The sequence below is a fragment of the Siphateles boraxobius genome, unplaced genomic scaffold (assembly GCF_051911475.1).
Source record: "Siphateles boraxobius isolate OS27281-9 unplaced genomic scaffold, OSU_SipBor_1 9, whole genome shotgun sequence".
Classification (NCBI taxonomy): Eukaryota; Metazoa; Chordata; class Actinopteri; order Cypriniformes; family Leuciscidae; genus Siphateles; species Siphateles boraxobius.
Window position 1 is genome coordinate 23,741,117 of NW_027509219.1, and position 27,229 is coordinate 23,768,345.

Genomic DNA, 27,229 nt, shown 5'->3' on the forward strand with positions numbered 1-27,229 from the left:
CTGGTTTGGTTTGTGTGGTTGAGTGTAGAGTGATTGTGCAGTGTGTTTGAGGTAACAGACTGTGTGTACAGTAAATGTCTGAGTGCGTCGGAGCTCTCCGGGCCTGGCTTTGATAGTGGCAGTCTGTGTGTGTGTGAGTGTGTTAAAGCTAAACAGTGATAGACTGTGTTTGTGTATGGCTGAGTGATCCGTGAAAGTGAAACTCTCCTGGTTGTGACTCATTCAAACCAGCGGGTCTGCTGTCTGCTGCCACAGCAACCTGTGTATCTACACACACACGCGTGCATGCACACACACACCATATGATAACATTTTGTGATAAACAGACCCAAATGTAGGTTGTTGTTCACTTAAAATCTTGTTATCGGTCCGAGCTCTGCTTGGTGAGAAAATATATAAATGAATAAATATCCAGCAAATACTTATGTTCAACTCACTTGACTTAAGTAATGGCTTAAAACCCAATGTCTTTTTCAGTCTGTTTCTCACACAAAGCAGTTGTATGGCGTCAGAAGAATTTTGAATTTTTATTTGCTTTTATTATATTGAAAAAGTGTTTAAGACGCACTGTTTTTGAATTAAATTCATTTATATATATATATATATATATATATATATATATATATATATATATATATATATATATATATATATATATATAATAAAAGTGTATATATATATAATAAAAGTGTATATATATATATTTTTAATAAAATAAATAAAAGGTAAGTGCAAGAGAGGTGTATTTCTTTGTAATTTGTAATGAGAGGTGTAATTTAGTTGTATCATATATATATATATATATATATATATATATATAATAAGAGAGGTGTATAAGAGAGGTGTAAGAGAGGTGTATTTCTTTGTAATTTGTAATGAGAGGTGTAATTTAGTTGTATCATATATATGATACAACTAAATTACACCTCTCATTACAAATTACAAAGAAATACACCTCTCTTGCACTTACCTTTTATTTATTTTATTTAAAAAAAAAATATATATATATACTTTTATTCAGTAAAGATGCATTAAATCGATCAAAGGTGACAGTAAAGACATTTAGGCCTGGCCTGGTTTCACAGACAGGATTAGACCGTAGTTCAATTAGGACATTTAAGTAGCTTTTATAAACGTGCCCTTGAAAAAACATTACTGGTGTGCATCTTGAGATAAAACAATTTTAAGATATATTATAAGATATAGATTAGGTTTAAGGCTCATCTGTGAAAATGGGGCTTATAATGTTACAAATGTTTTTTTTTTTCAAATAAATCTTTTTATTTATAAATTTTTTAGTTTTATTCATCAAAGAATTCTGAAAATGTTTTATTATGGTTTCCACAAAATTGAGTAGAACAACTATTTTCAACATTGATAGGAATAAATTAAATTTTCACTATATTACTTTTTTTTTTAAATCAAATATATTACTGTTTTTTTTATCAAATATTTTTGTAGCTTTGGTGAGCATAAAAGACTTGTTTCAAAAACATAAAAAAGTAAAGTTTACCTCACAAAATGTTGTTAAAAATTCTTCCTAAATTCCAGGTTAGATTTCTCTCCAAAAATCATTGAGCTTTGAAATGAATCCTCATGTATCATGTAAATATTTAAGTCCAATACTTCTAAGAAGAATCTGATTTATAGACAACTTTCACTGGGGAATGCACACCAATTATAGGAACCACAGTTAGCTTAGGGTTTAATGCTGTATAACAAATGTTTATCTTTAAATGAATTATGGAGGGTGATTCACTTAACCTGTCTCTACGTGAAGGGTTTATTTTATTGCATTCTTATTTTTCGGCATATTTCTCTGAGATGTCTAAATAAAACATCAAGAAGGAGTTTTTTTCAAAGAGCAAGTTATCTTCGCCGTAAGTTGAGCGTGTTTGGATGTGACCATTTTCATATCACTCAAATGATTTTTTAATCGGTTATAGAGTTGCTTAGACCCCTGTGGGTACATGAGCTAGATTTTTGTTTTTACCAAAAGAAACAAAAATGGCTTGGATATGCAGGAGAATTTCTCAATAGACAAAGAAACGCTCGTCAGCGAGCCCCCCACTGAGAGCAGAAATGGGGCCAGCCAAAGATCTCAGCTGGAGGAAATGTGTCTGTGGTGCTGCAGCCAGACACATACTCCAAATGACAAATTATCATTGGTCCTAATTCTTTTTTAAATCAGAAGAGGAATTTGGGCCACATGGAGCTCCATTACGTTGGCCCTACACTCCATGGATTTTTCACTACTTCTGGAACACGTTGAGCTCTCTTGTGCATTGCTCAGTAGTTTGTTATCCCATGCACTTGTTCTGTTTTTTATTCATATTTGAATTGATTGCCATGAGTAAGAGGATCTTGGCATCCTGAAGTGTGCTGATAAATTAAATTTTAATGTCTAATTAATTCCTTTGTTGCTGCAATGTTGTAAAAAATGAATAGCCATTAAATATAAAGGAAAATAATAAAATGGCTGGATGGAATTGGCTATGCATGCAGGAAATTAGTACAATGTTAATGTTATATTCACTCCATCTCTGTTGTAGCAGATGCACTGCGGAAGCCTCGTCTGTTGAAGAGCTTCGCGTGTGTGTTGGAGGGCCTACGTGTGGCACTCTTCCCCTCCGTGGAGGTCTTCGAATCTGACCTGGTCCAGCTGCTCAACAGAGACTGCCAGAATACAGTAAGCTATGACTCCAACCAAACGTTTAGGCAATTCAATAATGTATATTCAGTAAGTATATTTTTTTACAGAAGTTATGATGTGACTTCATCTTAAAGGGGTCATATCATGTGTGTACAATCTTTAAATGATTGTTTTTGTATTTTAAGGTACACATGTTCTAAGTAAAGGTTTATTAGGTCCTATTTTGACCATAAAATAATCTGTGCAGAAATGTGTTGCACCAACTGTTGTAATCAGACTGAAGTTGGGAGTATTGTAAATCAAGCATAACATAAACGTTTCCTTTTGTCATTGTAGAACTTCCCTATTTGCACACATTTTCATCACCCATAATTATTTATTTATTCAAGAATCTAAAGTTTCCATTAATAGGAGGGGTAATGAGATTAAGGGAGTTGTATTTGGATGACTGAAACAAATCACTCGATTTACCCTTCCTGACATCAGAGAAACAATGGCGTCAAGGGCATCGGTCGGTTTTGACGTTCGGCCCATTATCTTTTAATGTGAGGCGTTTTACAGATCAAATCTTAAACCTCCCAATCTGCCGCCCCGGCAATGTCAAACATATTTGATATTTAGGATTTTAAATCGGGATGATTACGTCAGTACTTCCACAATAGCCAATGAGAGAAGTATACAAGGAGACGGAAGTAATGGAACTTTTGAAATGGCGATCGCGAAACAACAAGCAGCTGTACAGGTCCGTTGGATAAAGGAGATGAAGGAACAGCTGGTCGAAATGTGGCAACAACACGACAGCCTTTATAGTGTCTCCTCATATAATGTCTACAGCAAAATGCCGCGACACGGTATCCATTTTGTTTACATTCGCTTCCCCTTGAGATCACGTGAGGTGCTAAATCTGGCATGATAATCTTAAGAATATCTTGTAGTGTGATGCGCCGCGATTTTCAAATCTTGTAGTTTGTGCAGGTTTGAGATTTGAAAGAAGAAAATCTGTGAAGATTCTCCTTATGTGTGTGATGCAACCAGATCTCCGTCCACACTACACGACATGAGCGGAAATGCATGTCCGGTGACCATTCATGCACACTGGGCATGTTCTTATTGTAAACAGTTGCCTATTGCTCTAATAATAGCTTGCCTCTTTGTCAAGCAAGCAAGCAGTATTACAAAATGCAGAGTTTAACTGCACAATGGCTCCTAAAAAGTCTCTGTTTTGGTCCATTTACACTGAAACGCAACCATGGAGTTTTCAAACTAAAACGAGGTCTGCAGCATTTCCAAAAGTCTTCATTTTAGAGGGTCGAAACTCTGTAGTGTAGACGGCAGGTGTAACCGTAGCAAAAGTTATGCATTTTAAAACGAAAATGCAATAGTGTAAAGAGAGCCTTAAAAACTCCTGTAGTCCGAGCTGGGCTTTAGTCTCTTGTATGGTGAAATATTTTTTTTTAAATGTGCTTTGTAGAGCATTGCCTTCAGTGCTTCAGCAAATGCACAGGTGGTCTGAACCAGTGTTGGGGGTAACTCATTACAAGTAACTTGAGTTACGTAGTCAGATTACTTTTTCAAGTAACTAGTAAAGTAGCGCATTACTTTTTCTATTTGCAAAAAAAATCTAACGCTAGTTACTTTTTCACATGCATTGACTGACAACTCTCCTGTCCTCGTGTTGAGAGAAGTGAGGAGGTGTTGTGCGCTGTGTAAACATGATGGCTATTGTAGTTCTAGACTAAATATGAACATGCATTTACTCCTCTCACTTTCACAAAAACATTCAGCATTGCATGAAATGCAATCTCAGAATTTTACGTAAAATTTTTATAATTAACTATATTAAATTACACAAATATATTTTATGTATTTAATCTCAATTTATTAACCAATGCTGCTAACCTTCAATGATCTAATTCAACTATACTAATAAGCAAAAATTTAGAAATAAGAGCTGTTATTGTTCTTTAATCCAGAATGGCTGAAAGGTTTGTTTGAGCGGCACCCTCTACTGTACAGGAGTAAACATGCATTTCCTGTGTAGGGCCTTAACATTTGCCAAAAATATAACTTTTTTTGTTGTTATTAAAAAACAAACAAGAAAGCCCAGCCCAGGTGAGAAAAAATAATGCAAAAGTAATTTAATGCATTCATTTTCATAAAAACTAACTAAGCAATTAGTTACTTTTTTGGGAGTAACGCAATATTGTAATTAGAGCTGGACGATATGGCCAAATTTTATATCACGATATATTTCTTAATTTCGGTCGATATTATATAATTCGGATATCGATATGAACAATATAAAATCCTCAGAAAAACTGCCAAGAACGCCCACAACAGATGTCTGTACATACAATCTTCTGAAAAATGAATTTACCAAGTCTATGAAGCCTGTTTGAGTCTTTTGGTACTGCACCATAACAAACTACATGAACCAATGCAATAACCCATCGTAACAATAACATTCTCTTCTCAATCCCTGCTACAAGACTATGAAAGCATATGGGTAGCAATATTCAATTTGAAATGTAATATGCAAAATGACAATGCTATATGTAAAATTGCAATGCATTTCTGTTTTTAAATTTACATTTGCCATTACATTTTTGCAACGTTTGGTGCAAAATTAAAATTCAATTATATAATTTACATTTGCCATTTAATACACTAGTTTTAATATGCCAATTGAATACATATTTTAACGTTTTATAAGTTGCAAAATTAAAATGTATTACAGATATGATTAGATATGTTTAACATGTTCAAGCAAAAACTATAGCAAACTGATCATTTAAATGTTATTTTTCTTAATTGCATTTACACAGTTAAGACACTTGCGATTGAATTTTCATTAAATGTCCCACAATGAATGTAGCAAAATTTAATGCATTCCGAGCCGAACATGCCCCCTCCCGCCCTGTCAATCACTGTATGAAGTTTCGTTTTCTTAGATATTACAATCATATGTATTGGTCATTCTGAGGTCACTCAGCATCCCCACATGCTCCAAATTCACGCAAAAAGTCTTGTTTGTTTGTGCTTCGTTTGTGCCGGATAAAGTTGTGTTCTATCGGGTCAGGTGGGAACCATTTTTTTACAGTCTATGGTGGGAACAGGTTTGATGTGTTCCCGCTGCTAGTCGGCTGTCACTCTCCGGCACATTTTAAAGCACGCTGAAAAACCGAAACACCGCTGAATTTATACCACTGAATTCGTCTTTCCTCTCTTATCAACTATTTTGTCTGCTTTCTCCTCACTTGTGGAAGCTCGTTCAGTCACATTTGTATTGCGGTCAGGGGCGCTCATTCTGTAGCTGAAACTTGCCGTGTTGGAGATCAGCCTACATCATACTGTGCTGAGCACTGGTTGCGTGTCTGTGGTGTACGTCATCACGAAAGTAGCCAATTGTGTTCTGCTCTTTCTGACGGCTGCGCGCCTAACATCAGTTATAGTGAAATATCGAAAATGTGTTTAAAAATCATATCACTGTTATCGAAAAAAAAAATTGCGATATATATTGATATTGAATTATTGTCCAGCCCTAATTTTAATGCATTACTTTTGAAAGTATCTTTCCCCAACACTGGTCTGAACACAGTCTGAATAAAGTAGTCTGTAATGGAAATCATTGTTTACAAACATCATTGTTTGTAATGGAATTTCATTGGCACAGTGTAATGGGTTTTGTATTAGAATGTAGACTGTTCTACAGACATGTGTGTTCGAGATTTCTGTGATTAGAGTTGCATTGTCTCTCTCTGAACAGCCTCATATATACATTATAAATCCACCAAAATTCTCGACAGTCACAAACACCATCTGCTCCTGTTTTTCCATAATAAAGATCTAAATGATCAAAGTGAGTGCTCAAAAACTTCAGATGAGGTTAGGGTTGGCTACTGCACGTGTTAAGTGTATTATTTACATTGCAATACCCATAAATGAAAACATAACTTTTATTTTAACTTATTAATATTTCTTTCGAATTTTTTATTTGTAAATAGATGTTAGTAAGCATGTGATGAGGTCAAATGTCCAGTTTGGGACATAATAACTTGTAATAAGGGATATGAATAATGTTACCCAATCTCAATGCTAAAATGTTGCACAGCAACATTTTGCAAAACGTCACCTGCCATCATGTCTATCGGCTCGCTTTCGGGTTAAACTTTCCGCGACTGCGCAACTGGGTTATAGGTTGCCAGGTTGAGGTGACGAACGGGTTGAAATTGTAAATGGTCTGTGGATTGTGTGAATATAATGCATTTAATACAATCTGGCAACTGGTCAATATTAGACAAACATATTAGTCCGATTATTCATAAAGGAGTTTGGGCCATGCAAATTACGGGAGTTTCCCGGGAAAAATAACAAACCGGGAGGGGTCCAGGAGATAGGGCTAAAAAACGGGAGAAACCCGGGAAAAACGGGAGTGTTGACAGGTAAGAGCTACAGTACCATTCAAAAGTTTGGAGTCAATAAGATTTTTTTTCCCCAAAGAAATTAATACTTTTATTCAGCAAGGATGCATTACATTTATCAAAAGCGATAGGTAAGGCTTTTTATACATATTTTAATAATAATATTAAATTATTATGATAATAATAAGAAATGTTTCTTGAGCACCAAATATTAGAATGATTTCTGGAGGATCATGTAAGACTGGAGTAACGGCTGCTGAAAATTGTGGAACACGTAATGTACTGAATAAGAGTGACATTTACATCATTATTCACTGAAAGTCTTGCTTAAAGAGATGTTATTTACCTCTGAAATAGATTTATTGCACACAGACATGTTGTTTATCACTTGATGCTTTGTGTCTCGCTTAAATAAGACATGATATAAGTCACTTTGGAAGGAAAGTGTCAGCAAATGAGCACAAATTAGTAATTAGTTTGATTTGGAGCCATGGTCCATGGCTTCTCCATGAGCACCTCGAGTGAGAAGCTTTATTATGGAAATTTCTTCTCCCCTCCCTTCAAATCTTCCAGGGACAATTTGGATTGTGGGAGGTTGCAGTGCAGTTTTTAAAAGATGGTCTGTATTCCAGTGTGGTTGTGTTTCAGGCTGGTTGGATCTGTAAAGGCTGTCTGCAGTCTTGTGTGTGCTGCTGTATGGAGCCTGAACCCCGGTAACCATGTTTGACAGATGCACTCATGCGTTTGCAATTATTTACACACTGCAGACACACCGCTTTGAGAGAGAGAGAGAGAGAGAGAGAGAGAGAGAGAGAGAGAGAGAGTGCGCGCGCACTTTCTCACTTCGGAGCCAGACGACTTCACCATCTCCACACTAAGCACTGTCTTGCTCTGTGTTTAAAGCAGAGTAAAATTGAATGCTTGGTGGTGGTGCTTTTCTGTGTGTATATGGTGTGAGGCAGAAAAAACTTTCAGTATTCTTTAATCTAGTGTCCCAAACACAGCTTTAGAAACCTAGACAGACAAATGCACCTACAGTACTTTACACAAGAGCCTGTTTTAATTGTACTCAGGTTGTGTCACTTTCCCTGCGGTGTCAGCGAAATGTCAGATGAACTATTTTAGCCGAGCTAAAATCAGCTTCTAGGACGTCACTTGTTGTCATGTTGAAGTAAGCCTCTTTTTGTTTTTCTTGGTGTATTTACAGTAATTTAACAGAGCTTGCAATTTATTTTAGTACTTTTTATAATAGTGCTTACAAGGCAGTACTCTATTGATATTCGTCAGACGTTCTGAGTTGTGTTTCTTTAAATTCTTAATCTCAGGTACTGTATTAAACTTCTGCTATTGATTCACCCTGAACCGCTTACAGTATAGACTCCAAACTTTGTTGTGTAGAACACCTTCAGCCTTAGGTGTTCTATATATCTATTAACTTTATACTTAAATTTAAAGATTAAATTAAAGATTAAAACTCTCCCATTGACCTACACAGTTGCTTAATGTTCAGCATTCACAATCTTTACCTATGCAAAAATGTTAACTCTATTCTTTTGCTGCTTAGAAACACTGGTATTTCCTTCCTTATTCCTTCCTAATTAAAACATTTCTACAATAAATAAATAAAAATCAGTGTAAATTACAGTGTTTGCTAATATTAAAAATTAGTGGTGGGCCGTTATCAGCGTTAACGTGCTGCGTTAACGTGAGACTCTTATCGGTCGATAAGAAAAATATCGCCGTCAGGGTTCCAGACTGCGACCAAATTGGTCGCATATGCGACCATTTTTTGAGAATGTGCGAGTTAAAATATTATGTGGTCGCATTTGTGCGAGTGGACGCTTGAGCAACAGAACGCCGTTGTATCAGCTGCTGCAGTCCGTAACTTATGTTCAAAATGAACGAGTAGGCTACATCATGAATTCATTTTCCAAACCGTGTTTTTCACTTATTCTGAATCACTACGGTACGCATATAATAAGTGTTTATATTCGGACTATTTTATCCCGGGGTCGTCTCGGCTGCGGAGTAGCCCAGTGCCTGCGTGACTCGCCATAGACATTAACGGAGAGAAGTTCCGTCTACAATTCTTCCGCAAGACACGTGCAGTTTATTTATTGACGAACGTAGACGTCACACGCATTGCACATTGATGTTGAAACGAGGCAATTAGGAATTCACGAATTAAGGCATATAAAAATGATAAAAAATGGTCTCACGAAACACAGAGCCCCTTCCTCCTACGTCTTTTCAGCGGTTTTATTTTCCTCTGTCGAGCGATCATGAGAGTAAAAGGAAAAGAAAAATATTATAAAATGCAGAAAGTAAGGAGTGTGAGATTTAGATTTATACAACTATAAACTTTGATAACGAAAAATCTGTATCAGTTACTCTAATCTTTCAAAATGTAATGCATACATTTGAATGTTTAATGATTTTTAAAAGATAGAAAGATGATAATAGACATATAGATAGATAGATAGATAGATAGATAGATAGATAGATAGATAGATAGATAGATAGATAGATAGATGGATAGAATATTATTCAAATGTAAATAGATAGATTGTATATAATTCAAATGTAAAATGCTTAAAATTACAGATTAAAATTACTGTCCAAAATCCATGAAAATCCTGAAATTTGGCAATGATAATTAATATATTACAGGTATTTCTGCTGCAACCCAGAAAGCCTTTGCTAGCCTTGGTCCATTAAAACCACTATTCATCAGCATGCATTGATTAATCCCATGGCATGTAGCAAAAAAAAGAAAAAAAGGTGCGACCAAATCATATGCTGGTGCGACCAACTGAGAAAGTTGGTAGAACCAGTGCAACCAGTGGAAAAGTTAGTCTGGGGCCCTGGCCGTTAATCTATTCTCAAAAGTTTGGTTGGGAGCTGGGTCTATACTACGCAAGCTATGATGACTTTCACCTTGATATTTTAGCGCGGATGTATACCTAGCCGAATTGCACTGAAGGGGGTAGGGATGGGAATTGAAAACAGGTTCCACTCGAGAACCGGTTGTAAGTTTTATGAACCATCGATATTGTATGCCCTCGACGTTAATGATTCCTCTTTTCGATGCTCCTGCTCCGTGTCCCAGCCATAATATACAGACCGTGAACTCACAACTTTCCCTTTTGTCCTTTATCGGGCACCATAGCGCGATGTCCTATACGCAACTCTGCGTCATTCATGATTTCAAAGCGATTTGAGCAGAGGAGGTAAACACGGAGGGGTGGAAAAGACGATCTAAATCTTGGCTTTATTTTACTAAACGAGACAAATTATGTTTGTTTCCTGTTTGCAATAACAGGGTTTTTCCTGCATTGAATTTTTTTTAGTGCCCGCCAAAGCGAATTTTTGTCCCGCCAAAGTCTTATTTGATCGGTGAGTAATGTAGATGAACTACTGCACTTGTGACAGGGCACATGTTTAACTGAAAGAACGAGCAGAGAGAGAGAGAGAGAGGAGAGAGAGAGAGAGAGAGAGAGAGAGAGAGAGAGAGAGAGAGAGAGAGAGAGAGAGAGAGAGAGAGAGAGAGAGAGAGTGAGAGTGAGAGTGAGTGAGAGTGAGAGTGAGAGTGAGAGTGAGAGTGAGAGTGAGAGTGAGAGTGAGAGTGAGAGTGAGAGTGAGAGTGAGAGTGAGAGTGAGAGTGAGAGTGAGAGAGAGAGAGACCCGGTCGCGCGCGTGCGCACGCACTTTCTCACTTCGGAGCCAGACGACTTCACCATCTCCACACTAAGCACTGTCTTGCTCTCTCTCCCTCACACATATTAACCAAAATAAATCGACACAATGTTTAAAGGTCGGAAGACCAAAGTTTCATGTGGAGCATTCTGAGATTTTGTTTTCCTGAATTACCGATGGGTGTGAAATGTGCTAAAATAAGTTACCTTATCTTCTCTGAAAAGCGTTCCACACATTCAGCTGACAGTCTCAAGTACCACCTAAACGCAAAGCATCCCTTAGCTAATGCTGTAGATGCCAGGCCAAGCACTGATGAAGCACAGGGGAAGAGTCGTCGTCAAACTACTATGTTTGAGTGCAACCGAGGCAAGCCCGTCAGCACAGCTCTATCAGTTAGTAAACCCAAATACATCTGATTGAAAATGATTTATTTTCATCACCAATTATCATAGTAGAACAGCTTTCTCAAGCAGTTTGATGCATTTTGGAAACAGGAGATGAGCCCCTGGTCTAAAGTAAGTCTTTGAGAACGGGTTTCTCAAGCCAGGTGGGCTTGAGAAACCCGTTCTCAAAGACTTACTTTTAGTCATTATTTGGGTAGCGCACATATTCTGAATACCTTCGGCAGAGTTCAGATGAGCCATTTTAATCTAGATTAATTCCAAGATTCCAGTGAGATTAATCTAGATTAAAAAAATTAATCTATGCCCACCACTAATATATATATATATACACTGTACATTTATTACTTATTAAATTTTAGGTTTTTTCATCATATTTTAGCAAATTTTAAATTTACATTTAGTCATTTAGCAGACGCTTTTATCCAAAGCGACTTACATCTGAGGACTAAAGCAAGCGAGTCATCGTGAAGAGGGAAGAACGACGTTGCACGAGTGCTCAAAATACAAAGTTCAGGCATTGCTCAGAGTAGCAAAAGCCAGACAAGGGAAGATTTAAAAGGGAAGGAAATATTTAAAAGAGAAGAATCTTTTTATTTTTTATTTTAATTTTATTTTTTTATATTTTTTTTATGTTAAGTACTCACGGAAGAGATGAGTTTTCAGTTGTCTTTTGAATGCTGTCAGGGATTCTGCATTACGGACGAGGGTGGGGAGATCATTCCACCAGCATGGAACCGTGAATGAGAATGTTCTGGAGAGTGATTTAGTGCCTCGCTTTGATGGCACCACGAGCCGCCGCTCCTTGGCCGATCGAAGGCTTCTGGTAGGGACATAGACTTGTAGTAGGGAGTGAAAGTAGGACGGAGCTGAGTCTGTGGTAGATATGTAAGCAAGCGTCAAAGGTTTGAATTTGATGTGAGCAGCGAGTGGTAGCCAATGCACAGAGATGAACAGAGGAGTGACGTGAGCCCTTTTGGGCTCGTTGAAGACAAGGCGGGCTGCAGCATTCTGGATCATTTGTAGAGGTTTAGTAACACATGATGGAAGTCCAGCTAGAAGAGCATTGCAGTAATCAAGCCTAGAAATAACCAGGGCCTGGACGAGAGGTTGTGTTGCATGCTCAGTTAGGAAAGGCCTGATCTTCCTGATGTTATACATTGCAAACCTGCATGATCGAGCTGTCTTTGTAATGTGGTCTGTGAAGGTCAGCTGGTCATCAAATATTACTCCAAGATTTCTGACCGACCTTGATGGGGTGATTGAGGATGACTCTAGCTGGATAGTGAAGTCGTGCTGTAGAGATGGATTGGCAGGGAGGACGAGAAGCTCAGTCTTTGCCAGGTTGAGCTGCAGGTGATGTTCCTTCATCCATGCCGAGATGTCCGCCAGACAGCTTGAGATACGTGCAGCTACTGAGGGATCGTCTGGTTGAAATGAAAGGTGGAGCTGTTTGTCATCAGCATAGCAATGGTAGGAGAAACCATGTGCCTGTATGATGGGTCCCAATGATGTGGTGTAGATGGAGAAGATAAGCGGTCCAAGAACTGAACCCTGAGGAATCCCTGTGTTCAGTTGATGTGCTTTGGATACCTCGCCTCTCCATGTAACCCAGAAGGACCTACCTGTGAGATAGAACTCAAACCAGTGGAGGGAAGTTCCTTTGATGCCCAGTGATGAGAGGGTGGACAGAAGGATCTGATGATTCACAGTGTCGAAGGCAGCAGAAAGATCCAGCAGAATGAGAACGCAGCTTTTGCGATCCGCAGGGCTTCTGTGACCGACAGTAGTGCAGTCTCGGTTGAATGGCCTTTCTTGAAGCCAGATTGGTTGACATCTAGCTGGTTGGTCAGAGACAGGAAAGATGACACTTGGTTGAAAGCAACTCGTTCAAGTGTTTTCCCAATGAATGGTAGGAGAGAGACAGGTCTGTAATTCTCTAAAAGTGATGTGTCTAATGTTGTTTTTTTAAGCAGTGGAGTTACCCGAGCCTACTTGAGTGCTGTAGGGAAAATGCCAGTGTGGAGGGATGAGTTTATGATGTGTGTGAGTGCTGGTAGAAGTGTGGGAGAGATGGCTTGTAGAAGGTGTGAGGGGATGGGGTCTAGAGGGCAGATGGTAGGATGACTGGAGAGGAGAAGTTTAGATACTTCTTCCTCGGTTAGCGGAGAGAAGGTAAAGAGAAGGTTTCTGGTAGTGGGAGAGGATGGTTTGGGTTCCTGTGTGTGTGGAGTTGAGAACTGACTGCTGATAGAGGTTGTTTTGTTGGTAGGAAGTTAGCAAAGTCATCAGCAGTTAAAGAGGAGGTGGGTGATGGTCGAGGTGGACAGAGGAGAGAGTTGAATGTCTTGAAAAGTGTTCGTGTTTTAGAGGCGCTGTTGATCTTGCTGTGGAAATATGAAGATTTTGCAGCGTGAGCATCAGCAGAAAAGGAAGAGAGCAGAGATTGATACATACTCGCGTCAGACATGTCTTTCGATTTGCGCCATTTCCTCTCCATTGCCCTGAGTTAGGTCCGGTGTTCTCGAAGAACCTCAGATAACCAGGGGTTAGAGGGAGTAGCGCGTGCTGGCCTGGAGGAGAGAGGGCAGATATTGTCTAAAGAAGAAGTTAAAGTGTAGCATAAAGTATCTGTTGCGGTATTCACATCTAGAGATGAGAATTGTAAGGGTGAGGGAAGTGAAGATGACACAGCAGAGGAAAGATTGGGAAGGAGAAAGTGCACGCAGGTTACGTCTGAAAGTAACTGGTAGGGGAGTTGGTGGAGCATGGGTAGTGAGTTGTAGATTGAAAGTAATGAGGAAATGATCTGAAACATGGAGAGGTTTCACCAAAATGTTGTCCGGGATGCAGTTGCGTGTGTAAACCAGGTCCAGTTGGTTGCCTGATTTGTGAGTACCTGTGGTGATGAGCCGTTTGAGATCGAATGAGGCTAGAAGAGAGATGAAGTCTGTTGAATACGCCTTTTCTAGATGAATGTTGAAATCACCAAAGACTACGAGTGGGGTGCCATCCTCAGGGAAAGAGGACAGCAGCACATCCAGCTCCTCAACAAAGCTTCCCAGTTGACCTGGGGGGCGATAAATAACTACAATATGGATCCTAATGGGAGTTGTCAGTGTAATTGCATGATATTCAAACGAGTTGTTATTGCATAGAGAAGAGAGAGTTGAGTATATCCAGTTGTTTGAAATGAGAAGACCAGTATCCTCCCAGACTGGCGAGGGGTGTGTGAGAAAGAGAAGTTGTTAAAAAGAGCAGCAGGGGTTGCTGAGTCTTCTGGACGGATCCAAGTCTCAGTAAAGCCCAACATATTAAGAGTAGAATGAGATGCAAAGGCTGGAATGAAGTCAGCTTTATTGACTGCTGACTGACAATTCCATAGACCCATAGAAAGAGAGAGAGGTGTTTGTGTGGTTGAGAGAATAGGACGCAGATTAGCAGTATTGCGTTGCCTTCTGTGCTGATGAGTGCACGTTGTCGAGAGACAACAGGAATGTATTGAAAGCACATGTTGAGAAAGGGGAATACGATAGAAGTGGGAAAGGAAAAGGAGAAAAGACGAGACTTAAGTGCCTTGCCGGAGTCCTTGCTCGGTGGAGTCGCACAGGTAGAGTCGACAGCACGCGCACTACATAGATATAATGCGTACTAACGCCTGAGTGAGGACAGCTGTTTCTGCACAGCAATTACACAGCAAACGCAAATTACTGGAATAATGGGAGAAATCGAAACTAGCTGTTGGACAGCGCTCACTTAAGTGCTATAAAATTTAAACTGCAATACTATTCAGAGCGGCTGTTATATAAAGTGGGAGCGCGTCTAATTAAAATACAAATTTGTGAGAAGGCAAAAAAAGAAAATAACCAGAGAATCGAAAACAACCTTACCTTGTGGTAGATACTACACTGAAACAACAGGAGAACTGGATATTCAGAAAAACGACTTGCGCACTCTTGTCTTGTTCACGGACAGACCGCTTGATTAAACCTGATTAAATTAAAATACATATTTGTGCGAAGGCAAAAAAAGAAAATAACCAGAGAAATATTAATTTTCTTTAAAAGCAAATATTATGTTTTCTTTAAAACAACTATTTGAATAATAGATGAAAATTACACAGTTATTATAATTATACAGGAAACTCCAACCATTCAAAGTTAATCTTACAATTTTGACAAAACCTCATCTTTAACAGTGTACATTAATGTCCCATTAGTTAAAGTTAGTTAATGCATTAACTAACATTCACAAACAATGAGCAATACATTTGTTATATTAATTAGCCTTTATTATCATAAGTAAAAAAAAAAAAAAGAAAAAGATTGTTCATTAATAGTTCATGTAACCAAGTCTATTAAATTATATTAAGAGATATAATATATGATTTTAATAATGTATTAATATTTAAGATGAAACTCTGGGTTCACACTATGAGTATCAATCCTGTTAAAAACAACAATCCCCTCCTTTTTCCTTCACCTGCCCAGATATACACACTTCTGCCAGTTGGGGGTTTCATACATCTTTCACAGAATGAGAGATGTGTTCAGAGCATCAACAATATCGTGATGACAATGCATTGAGAGTCACACTCTCTAAAGGTCAACCACCCACAAGAGGGCCAATTAGAGCCTGCTGTCAACTGCTATCACATGTGAATAATCACCTCAGAGCTGCAGAGAAGTGACGTCAGGTGATGAGAGTGCACAGATTTTGATGAATATTCCCTCATCCATTCTCTCATACTATTTATCTTGATTTCTCTTTTTGTTTTCTGTCACCATTGTCTCCATCTTTCTTGTTAACACAATGAAGAAAGTGCACTTTTTTTATTCAAAGCTGCTTGCCAATCACAGATGATGGATTCCTCTAATCACCTCAGACCCTGCTAAAGATCCTCTGCTGTACAGTAAATCTTTGAGCTGGAGGTCACCTGTATTTCATCACATTTGTTGAGCAGGAGAACCCTTGAACCGCAATGAGGACAAAAACAAAAACATAATGAATTATTGATTGATCTAAGATTAGAAATTACCTTACTATGAAATCCCACATATCTCTGTCAGTGTTTGTATTTCATTGACAAAGGAATTTAAATACAACAGTACTTCAAAAAGAAATTACAGCAAAAATATTAATTTGAAGATATTTTATAATAATTATATAATATAATTATGCATATATATATATATATATATATATATATATATATATATATATATATATATATATATATATATATGAAGATACTGTTTATCTAAAGTTATGTAGTTAATTTTGCTGCACATTTGCATGCATTTTTTTTATACCAAAAGCAGGTTTGCTGGTTTATTTAGTACACCACATTGAATATACCACTTAGTACTGTCAGACTTTGAATATTAAAGTGCAAAATAAGACCTGGCCACTCTTGTGGTTTTGCTACTGTTAAAATTTGAAACCGTATAAGGGTAAAAACATGCCAGGCAGACAATGATGTAGCAACACAGCTACGACTACAACCCCAAATCAGAAAAAGTTGGGACATTTTGTAAAATGCAATAAAATCAAGAATTTGTGATTTGTTCATTCTATTTAACCTTTTATTAGCTGACAAAAGTACAAAGAAACGTTTTCCAATGTTTTTTAATGATCAACATAATTGTATTTTGTAAATATGAACAAATTTTGATTTTGATGGCTGCAACACACCCCAAAAAAGTTGGGACAGAGACCAAATAAAAGTGAAAAGATTTTCCAAATTAGATTATCCAACTATTTTGATACAGTCCACAATGAGCAGGTGAATTAGTAATAGTTGAGGGAATCATGTTTGGGTGTAAAAGTGCTTGTCAGTCTTTTTAAGCAAAGATGTGTCATGGCTCATCACTTTGTGCCAAATATCATGAGATAATTGTCAAACAATTAAAAAAAAATCACATTTCTCAATGCAAGATTGCAAAAAATGTATGTCTTTTATCATTTTCCATACATAATATTGTCACAAGATTCAGGGAATCCAGAGAAATCTCAGTCTGTGTTGGGTAAGGCTGTATACCTCTGTTGAATGTGCGTGACCTTTGAGCCCTCAGATGGCATTGCACGAGATACCATCATGCTACTCTGTCAAATACAGCCACATGTGCTCAGGAGTAATTTGGAAAACCATTTTCACTGAACACAGTCTGACGCTGCATCAAGAAATGCCACTTGAATATCTGTTACGCAAGGAGAAAGCATTACATCAGTTCTATGTGGAGATGCCGGCGAGTTCTCTGGGCCTGAGCTCATCTCAGATGGCCAAGAAGAAAGTGGAAATGTCTGCTGTGGTCAGATGAGTCCATGTTTCAGCTTGTTTTTGGGAGAAAATGGACATTGAGTTCTCAGTCCCAAAGACGAAAGGGACCAACCAGACTTTCACCATTGACAGGTGCAAAAGCAAACATCTGTCCTGGTATTGAGGTGCATCATTGCAAATGGTATGGGTAACTTGCATTATTGTGAAGGTACCATTGACATGGAGGCATATATTTGGATTGTACAGAGACATAAACTGCCATCAAGATGACTTCTTTCCTGGGAAGCAAGACAATGGCAGGCCTCAATCTGCAAGTGCTACAACTGAGTGGTTTCTAGACACTCTGCACCATAGAAGGGATATGGTTGACTGTTTACTGCAGTCCAGATATGTCTCTTATGGGAAATGTATGACCCATCATGAAAAGGAGAATCAGGCAACGATGACCACAGACTGTTGAGCGGCTGTCTTGTATCAGACAAGATTGGGCAAATATTCCACTAGCAAAACTCCAACAATTAGTATCCTCAACTCCCAAATGATTAAAAAGTGTAATTAAAAGGAAAGGTGATATGACACAGTGGTAAACATGTCTCTGTCCCAACTTTTTTGGGGTCTGTTGCAGCCATCAAAGTCAAAATTTGTTCATATTTACAAAATACAATTATGTTGGTCAGTGAAACTTTGTGAAACTTTTCTTTGTACTTTTGTCAGTTAAAAAAAGGTTAAAAAGAATGAACAAATAACAGATTCTTGATTTTATTGCATTTTACAAATGTCCCAACTTTTTCTGATTAGGGGTTGTAATAAAATTGATAATGGGTGTGTTTTGTAGTCTGCAAATAATCAAGTATTGACAATAGTCAATCATATTGGCGGCACCATGGGCCCCCAAATAAAATTCTGCTTGGGCCGGCCCTGCATGTGATGGTCCTTCATCAGATCTGGATATGGCCTGGATCCGGCGGACTGCGGTAAAGCTCGGGATAAACAGAGAGACTAATATTAGTGTAGACGCAATCCTTCTTATGATGTACCAAGTACATCAGGATTTATGGGAAATGTTCCTGGTTCCGGCTGATCTAAACTATGCAGCCTAACATTGAATTATAGAAGTCTATAATGTGTTATGTGTATACTAAGCCAAAGAGATGTTTTAGTCTAGATTTGAACTGACAGACTGTGTCTGCTTCCCAGATAATGTTAGGAAGATTGTTCCAAAGTTTTGGTGCTAAATAGGAAAAGGATCTACCGCCAGCAGTCGATTTTGATATTCTAGGTATTATCAATTGGACAGAATTTTGAGATCGCAATAGACGTGAAGGACTATAATGGGTTAAGAGCTGCTCAAGTACTGGGGAGCTAAACCATTTAGTGTTTTTTGAGTAATCAGCAATATTTTAAGATTGACACAATGTTTAATAGGGAGCCAATGCAGTGTTGACAGAACAGGGCTAATATGGAACATACTTCCTTGTTCTGGTAAGAACTCTAGCAGCTGCATTTTGGACCAGCTGTAGTTTATTTATTAAACATGCTGGGCAACCACCCATTAGAGCATTACAATAATCTTGCCTTGATATCATGAACACATTTTTAATTGAGAGCATATGATATAATTTAGATATATTTATAAGATGAAAAATGCGGTTTTACAGATACTAGACACTAGGGATGCTAACCGATGACCGTTTGACCGATGGTTGACCTTATCAACGTTAACCGATCAAAGTTGTCGGTTAAAAAAAAAAGTCATCTCTAAATCAGCCAATTATAGACAGTGGACTAAACGCTACTACAGTTAGCCATTTCATTCCAATATATTTTTGTGTGAAGTGAACAAATCCCTCACCCTCAATTTTTCATAACTCGCCTGTTTGTACTTTAATAAACCAATAAAAAAATTTGGCGCGAGGTCACAGCGTTTGGGTTCGCGCGCTCACAAGGTTTGCGAAAAGTAAAGGCTACAGGCTAAAACACTCGAGGTTAGAGCCAGGGCAGACGACAGGATGAAGCGTGCAAAGAAAAGTAGTGTGTGGGACCATTTTACCAAAAAGAATGACACAGATGTAAGTTGCAACTTGTGTGATACAGTGCTTAAATACAGTAGGCCTACATCATCTCTGATGCATCACCTGAAAACGCGACTTGTTCTGTCCAGTATTAGAAGGCACACAGTGAGTTAGACCTGCCTTGGCCGGTGCATCTTTTACGCATTCTGAAGGTGCCTGTTTTATCCATTGGTTTTATCGTGTTGCAGTCTATTAGGCAACATTCCGCATAAGATGGGCTTAGATTTGGAAATACATTACATCTACATTTCAGTGGTTACAGATAAGGTGATGATGATAATCATCTTTCTTTATTATTGTTAGCACTAACGTTACCTCAAACTAAAGCGGCGTCTCTTCGGAACTGTCATTTTCTTAAATGAGCCGCTGCAATGTTTCAAATCAGCTTCTAACGCTAGACTAACGCCTTTATTTTCAACGCGATCACCTTGTACCCAAACCATTTCGAAACTAAGGAGCCATTTGTCCTCCGATTACATACAAGCTCCTCGGCGCCGCGTACTTTGCGGGATTAATGTTTCGCGCTGTAGGGGATTTAAAAAAAGTGACGTGAGTGGAAGGGCGGCCCCGGGGCAGTGTGTGTGTGAGCGGGAGGCAGAGAGAGAACGGACAGAGTTGCGAAATTGCAGGTGCAGCACGAAATGGGTGTTATTTCAAATAGCGTAGAATATTTCAAACTAAACGGTTAACCGGTTTCAACCGGCTAATGAGGCTCGGTGGTCGGTCAAGAAAATTTTTAGTTTTCCGAATTAAGTAGTAGGAAATTACTAGTCATCCATGTTTTTATATCAGCTATGCATTCCGTTAATTTTGTGGATTGGTAAGTTTCGTCAGGGCGTGAAGAAATATAGAGCTGAGTATCATCAGCATAACAGTGAAAACTAATGCCGTATTTCCTAATGATATCTCCTAAGAGTAGCATGTACAGAGTGAATAGCAACGGTCCTACTACTGAGCCTTGTGGTACACCATACTGAACTTTTGATCGATAAGACATCTCTTCATTTACTGATACAAACTGAAAACGGTCAGATAAGTATGATTTAAACCATGCTAGTGCAATTCCACTAATGCCAACATCATTTTCGAGTCTATTTAAAAGAAGGTTGTGGTTGATAGTGTCAAATGCAGCACTAAGATCGAGTAACACTAATAGAGAGATACAACCACGATCAGATGATAAGAGCAAATAATTTGTGACACAAATGAGAGCTGTCTCAGTACTAGGCTTGGGCGGTATCCAAATTTTGATACCGTCAAACCTCCTCCCTATTTTACCGGGGTATACGGTATTACCGTGACTAATTAAAAATTATGACATAAGGCTCAGACAGCGTCACCAAACTGTTGGCTTGTGTCTACACCGTTCAGAAACTGAATACCAGATCGGGCATAAAAACAGGGTTCGCACAAGGTGCTTAAAGTGCTTGAAGTACTTGAATTTGACTTTTTGAAATTTAAGTCCTGGAAAACCCTTGAAAACAGACATATTTTTGAAGAGGAACTTGAAAAGTGCTTGAATTATTAAAAATAGGGATGCACCGATACCGAGCTCATGTAAAAATACTCCGAATCCAACAACCGATAGGCCTACCAGGCAGCGTGTGTATAGTAACACATAGCTGTGGTGCGCAAGCTGATCAGAGGAAACCGCGCAGTGGATTGAGCGCGCAGGGCACAGACGCGCGAGCTGGTCGAGCACATCCCTTTAAACAGACATCAGTGGAAGGTGTGTAGTTCATTCGGATGTCAATGGCAAAGAAAATAAAACGAGGCATGTAGCTTATTATTAACGTTAACTGACGAGAGAGAGCGCAGTTCTGTTGAATGCTCTTGATTGCTGATCGTTCACTCAGCACGTATTATTTGGATGAAAACTAACTCGTATATGTAAGTAAAGTAAAACATGAACTGTTATCTGATTTGTGTATAACGAGTGATTACCTACATTATTACTGGACGTTTGCAGTCAAGAAGTTCCATGAACGCAAACATCAGCGCGCGCCCCCGCAAACCGGCGTCTCCGCGCGCGAATACTGAATTAAATTGTCTTTCACGTCTTGCGCTTGTACAACTTTTGTGTTGTAATTCACACAAAATTATGTAAAAACGGCCATCTTGGCGAGTATCCTAGTAAACAAAGTCAGTTATATCTCAAGTGAAGTAGCCATGTTCAAATGGGGTCCGTGCGTTCGGTCTTAAAGGGGCAGTTTAACAAACCCACTGCTGTTTTAATGTTAATCAAACAATGGACAAATAAATTACTCACTGCTCTTGACTAAATAGGCTGCACTTTTCAGCTTTACAAAAAGATACATCTACGTATATTTAATTTATCCAGTAATGAATATGCAATTTTTTCACATTTTATTACTTGATTCAAATTTCTGTACTAGATCTACCCGAAAAACTCAAAAAACACTGTTTATTTCATTTGTAGCCTATCTTTGTTCTATTGTATTTATTTTTAAGTTGATTATTCGTTCTTATTTTGTTGCTGACTGCTTAATAATGTTTTAAATTCACATTAATTAGGCTGGCAGTTTTTGTTGTAGTATTAAAATTAGATTAAATAATTGATATTTCACTGGTGTCTAAACATTTGTACCACTGACCCAATCCTTTGCTAAGTATGTGCTGTGCTATTCAATGAAAGATACAATATGATAGAGCAATAGAATGTACAGTAACTGAAGCTCATACAATGCCTCTTAACAGGCTTAATTAAGCATGAAAATAATTGAAAGAAATATATATTTGATGAACAAATTAAGCCAACTAATATGATTTATATTCTTTTGGTTTATCTACTAATACATTTAAAATTTGTTGAAAAAATAAAATAGTTTCACGCTAAATCAATGCTGCAGCCCGTCTGAGATATAGAGCTATTTCTTATGGCTATGAGCATGATATCAAGTATATAATACAACTTTCATTCTTCAGGTCAATCATATATATTAATGGAAAAAAATTCAGTTTCAATATCCTTTCAATGGTTAAGGGGATTTCCCATGCCTGACAGCGCTGGTCAATGGATTGACCTCTATGAAGTGAAACATCAGATACCATATGTTTAATTTGAGTAAAAAAATAAAATGAAATAAATAAAAATAATAATAAAGATATTGTTTGATAAGTGCCGATTGAAGTCCTTGAAATCCAAAAAAGTAGTGCTTGAAAAGTCCTTGAAAGTCCTGGAATTTCATTTGACAGAATCTGTACGAACCCTGTAAAAAACACACACAAAAAAATCAAGGCCAACCCGTGCACGTTGTGTCTGATCCCAGCTGACGGAATTAAATGTAATATGAGCCGTAGCCCTATTTAGACTCGACTATCTTTAATACGTGGGCCGTTATAATATGGTGGCAATTGTATTCATTTTATTAGTTCATTTAAATTAAATTAACAAGCAACAAGCAAGAAGTGCATTTGTAAATCCGGTGACACGCGTCCATTGATTTTTATTAATACAACTTTTCTGTCAGTGCTGCAAAGATTAAGTTGACGATCGCCATCTCCTAGTGAACGCGCATATATATAGAGAAATCCAAATCATGGATTACATAATCAGAAGGTATAGGCTAGCCTTTTTCTTTTCGTTTTGAATTGTTTCGTTCAAAGAAATTGACGAATCGCCATCTCCATAGTGAACGATAGAGAGAAATGCACATCATGGATTAAATAATCAGAGAGTGGCCTATTTCTTTTCGTTTTTAATTGTTTCGTTTAATGAAATTTCAAACTTTATTTAGATATAGGCCTATCTGTCATGTCTGTGAGACATACACTGAGTTTCGGTTAATTTATGATGAGATTTCAATGCAAGTGATTTAGTATTTCAGTATTTACCGCCTCTCCCTTCTCTCTTTCTCTCTCTTTCTCCTCCACACTGTCACTTGATGACAACTACATAAGCATTTTTAGACATTGAATAAATTATATTTATTTATTATATATAAGTGCCGGTAATGACGGTATTGAAACTGATACCGTTGCTATTTTAAGACCCCGCGGTATACGATATTACCGTAATACCGCCCAACCCTACTCAGTACTATGATACGGTCTAAATCCTGATTGAAAATCCTTCCATTCTACCATTCTTTCTAAAAAGGAACATGGTTATGAAGATACTGCCTTTTCTGGTATCTTTGACAGAAAAGGTAGATTGGCCTGTAATTGACTAATTCTGTAGGATCAAGTTGCGTTTTTTTAAACAAGCAGTTTAATCATAGCCAGCTTAAAATGTTTTGTTACGTATCCTAATGACAAAGATGAATTAATGAGATTAAAAAGAGGATCTATCACCTCTGGAAGTATCTCTTTCAGTAGTTTAGTCGGTATAGGGTCTAACATACATGTTGTCGATTTAGAGGATTTAACAAGTTTATAAAATTCACCCTCTCCTATAGCAATGAAGGAATCGAATTTTTCGTCAGGGAGACTACAGTGCACTGTCTGATATAGGGCTGTAATCTCCCAGTCGACTAGTCGATTTTTTGGTCGATACGTTCTGGCTCACCAAAATTCTGATTGGTCAATTTTTTGCCGTGTTAATTTCATCAGGTGGAAAGCACTAATTGCTAATGGGGGTGTTTTCACAGCACCCCTGTTTCACAGGTAACAGTCTGTCTTCAGAACACCCCACTTGTTTTCACTTTTTTGGGATTAGCCCAACCCATTGGAGACAGATTGAAGAAAGTACTAGAAGGCCTTGGTCTGGTGGTTTGCTGAATATTTATTTAACTCTGAGTGTTTAATTTACAATCAGTCCTCCTCACCATGTCGAAGACATCGGCCGTGTGGCAGGCAGCAGCATTTTACAAAAATAGATTACGGAAAAAAAGTAGAATGCAAAGTTTGCAAGCAACAGTTTGCATATCACAGCTCGACTACAGACATGGCATATCACCTAAAAACGGTAAGCTAACTTGTCTGCGTTAGGTTTCCCTGTCTGTTTTTAGTAGGCTATATGAACATATTAGAATATGCCACATGTTTTTCTCTAATACTCGTTTTATAACGGCAGGCGCACCCGGCCGCAACGATGGTAGCTTCCCCCAGACACACCCAGACCATGCTGGATGTTAAGCATCCTCTATCATCCAGGCGAAAAAATAATATCACGGAAGGAATTGTCGACTTTTTTTATTGAAGTGGACGTCCCTTGTGTGTTTAAGAGTAAAAGCGTTAAGTTAATAGTCTATTCGTGTCTCAGCCGCGAAGCTGAGCTTCAGCCTCGCTCGGTTCGAGGACATGCACAGAGCGGCTGAAATTATGTCTGTCAGTTATTATAACATATGACAAAAACTATTGTCTAAATTATGTTGCATATTCCTCAACAGTTCTTGTGCTGATATCACTAGTTGACATAGTACTATTTTTGGAAATCATAGGCTATGATATTGCGCAGGTGCACGTGATGCAACGCTGTCAGAGCCGACCAGGCACGTGCACACATAGACATCAAAAGGGGCTTGAGCACCTGCCCTTTTTATTCCTGGAGAGAAAGTGTCCTTTTTTCTGGGGTGCTTTTTTTTAATTTTTGAAAACAATATTCCTGTTTGCGCACAGCTTCCCTGTCAAACAAATATATTTATTGAATAGTGTATCTAAATATCAGGTCAGGAGTTCTGAAGCGCTCCCTCTTCCTCTCTCTCTCTCTCTCCCCCCTGCGTCTCTGCGCGGCGGCACACTTGTATATTTTTACGTTTCTGTCAGTCTGAGGTGTCGTTACCATAACGCATTGCTATGGGTTACATCACTTGCATGTGATTGTCTTGCTTCGGACTTGACTGAAGAGGTCAGTCTCCCTTCGGGGGTCGAAAACTCCGGAGTAGTGTGTGGACAGCAGGTGCAACCGTAGCGAAGGTTATGCGTTTTAAAATGAAAATGCACTGTGTAAAACGAATTCCACAGACTGGTTGGGAACCGACACTCGAGCCAAATATGGTTCTTTCAGTGAGTAGGCCTATATGGCACGACGGTAATTTTTAAACTATTTTAAAATATTACATAATTCATTGAAGCCTGTTTGTCATGTATAATACACCGACCAATCGTCATCTGGCACATGCAGGGCACAAGAAGTTCAAATTTCTTAGGACAATGTGAAGTGGAGCGGTCATTTTGTGGTCATTCATAAATCATTTGAAAATTACATTTATGAAGCGATCTGAATCTGCGTCGTTGAAACAGTGGATGCTAATTGACTACAAAGCACTGCACAAAACAGCACCAAAAGTAGCATTAATGGTAAGTAGTAAAAATGACTTCAATTTTAAAAAAATATTACAATTAAAAAAAAATATTTCAATTAAAAAAATATTTCAATTTAAAATAATAGTTTTCTATTTTAATATACTTTAATATACTCAATGTTGGAAACAGTTTTTTTATTGAACTTGTGATACTTTTATCAGGATTCATTGATGTTCAGGATTCAAAGTTAAATGGAACAACATTAAATAAAAATAGAAATTCCTTTATAAGTCTTAATTGTCACTTTTTTATATTAATTTAACACATCCTTGTTGAATAAAAGTATTAATTTCTTTTATAAAAAAAACAAATAAAATATCTGACCCCAAACTTTTGAACGGTAGTGTATTTTGGTGCAAAATCCTGCCCCTGAGGAACTCTCTGCACGTCCCTGGAGCCGACAGAGTGTGTCATTTCAGTGTAAAATAATTAAGGTTAGGTCAAAAACGATTTAATATACTGCAAATAGCTTCCTAGTTTTTTATGTTAATTTATAATTAATTTAGGCGGACAAGGCTACCAAGTACTGCGCAGCTAATTAATCTAACGTTTTTTTAATCTGTCCGTGTCCATGTCCGAGATCGCACAAGAAAGACCAAGTGTGTCTGCGCGCGAGAGTGACAGTGTGTCTGAGCATTAGTAAATTGGTACATACTACATAGTAATATATATAGAAGAGGAAGTTGGAAGTTCGATAAATGGACAACAACATAAATAAAAACAACAATTAAATTCTTACCACTGAATTAGCAGACTGTGATTTGAATCAGATAGACAGAAGATGAAAACACTTTCTTGTCTGTCCCAAGTACCACTACAAGGGGAATATTTTTTCCACAATTTGGAGCACTACATTTTTCAATCTTTACTCTAAATGACTCAGAGAAACTTCAGTATATGCTCGGAAAGTATGAGCTGCAAAATACCTTACACACCATAGGAGGTGGTCAATCCATTGTATTTGTTTTTTTATATTATTTTATATTGTATTTATATTTTATATACATTGTATTTATAATTAATATTAGGATAGACTAGAGATATTATCTTCTGCTATTATTATTATTATTGCTATTATTATTACCTATTATCCATGCAAAAGTCCAAAAAATACTTTTTTGTGCATTTGCTTGTCAAATAATGTCAAACATTTTGTTAAAGATTATAACATCTTTGACAAAAAAACAAACAAAACACAAGTTTGTGAGTGTGTGCATCTGTGAGTGTGAGAGTTTGTGAGTGTGTGCAAGTGTAGTGTAGAGAACAAGTTCTGACGTTCAAACCAATCCTGTTAAGTTTTCTGATTTGTATTTTTCTTTATTTTTTTATAAATGATTTATTGTTCTGACAGCTCAGGTCCCTTTAAACAAAAATATACATATTTTTGTGCACTTTATTTTTAAAAAGCCTATATATTTGGCAGATGTAAAGCATACATG

At 37.7% G+C, this 27,229-nt stretch overlaps 1 protein-coding gene across 2 annotated transcripts in view; it reads left to right on the forward strand.

The window, feature by feature from the left end:
* Positions 1 to 27,229, forward strand: part of nphp4 (nephronophthisis 4) — a 222,810-nt gene that overhangs the window by 51,022 nt on the left and 144,559 nt on the right. The window contains exon 6 of one of the 2 annotated variants that reach the window (XM_077224388.1): positions 2,553 to 2,689. In XM_077224388.1, coding sequence (XP_077080503.1) covers positions 2,553 to 2,689 — 137 coding nt within the window. The remainder of the gene's footprint in view (positions 1 to 2,552; positions 2,690 to 27,229) is intronic. The other variant, XM_077224389.1, reaches the window with a different exon arrangement.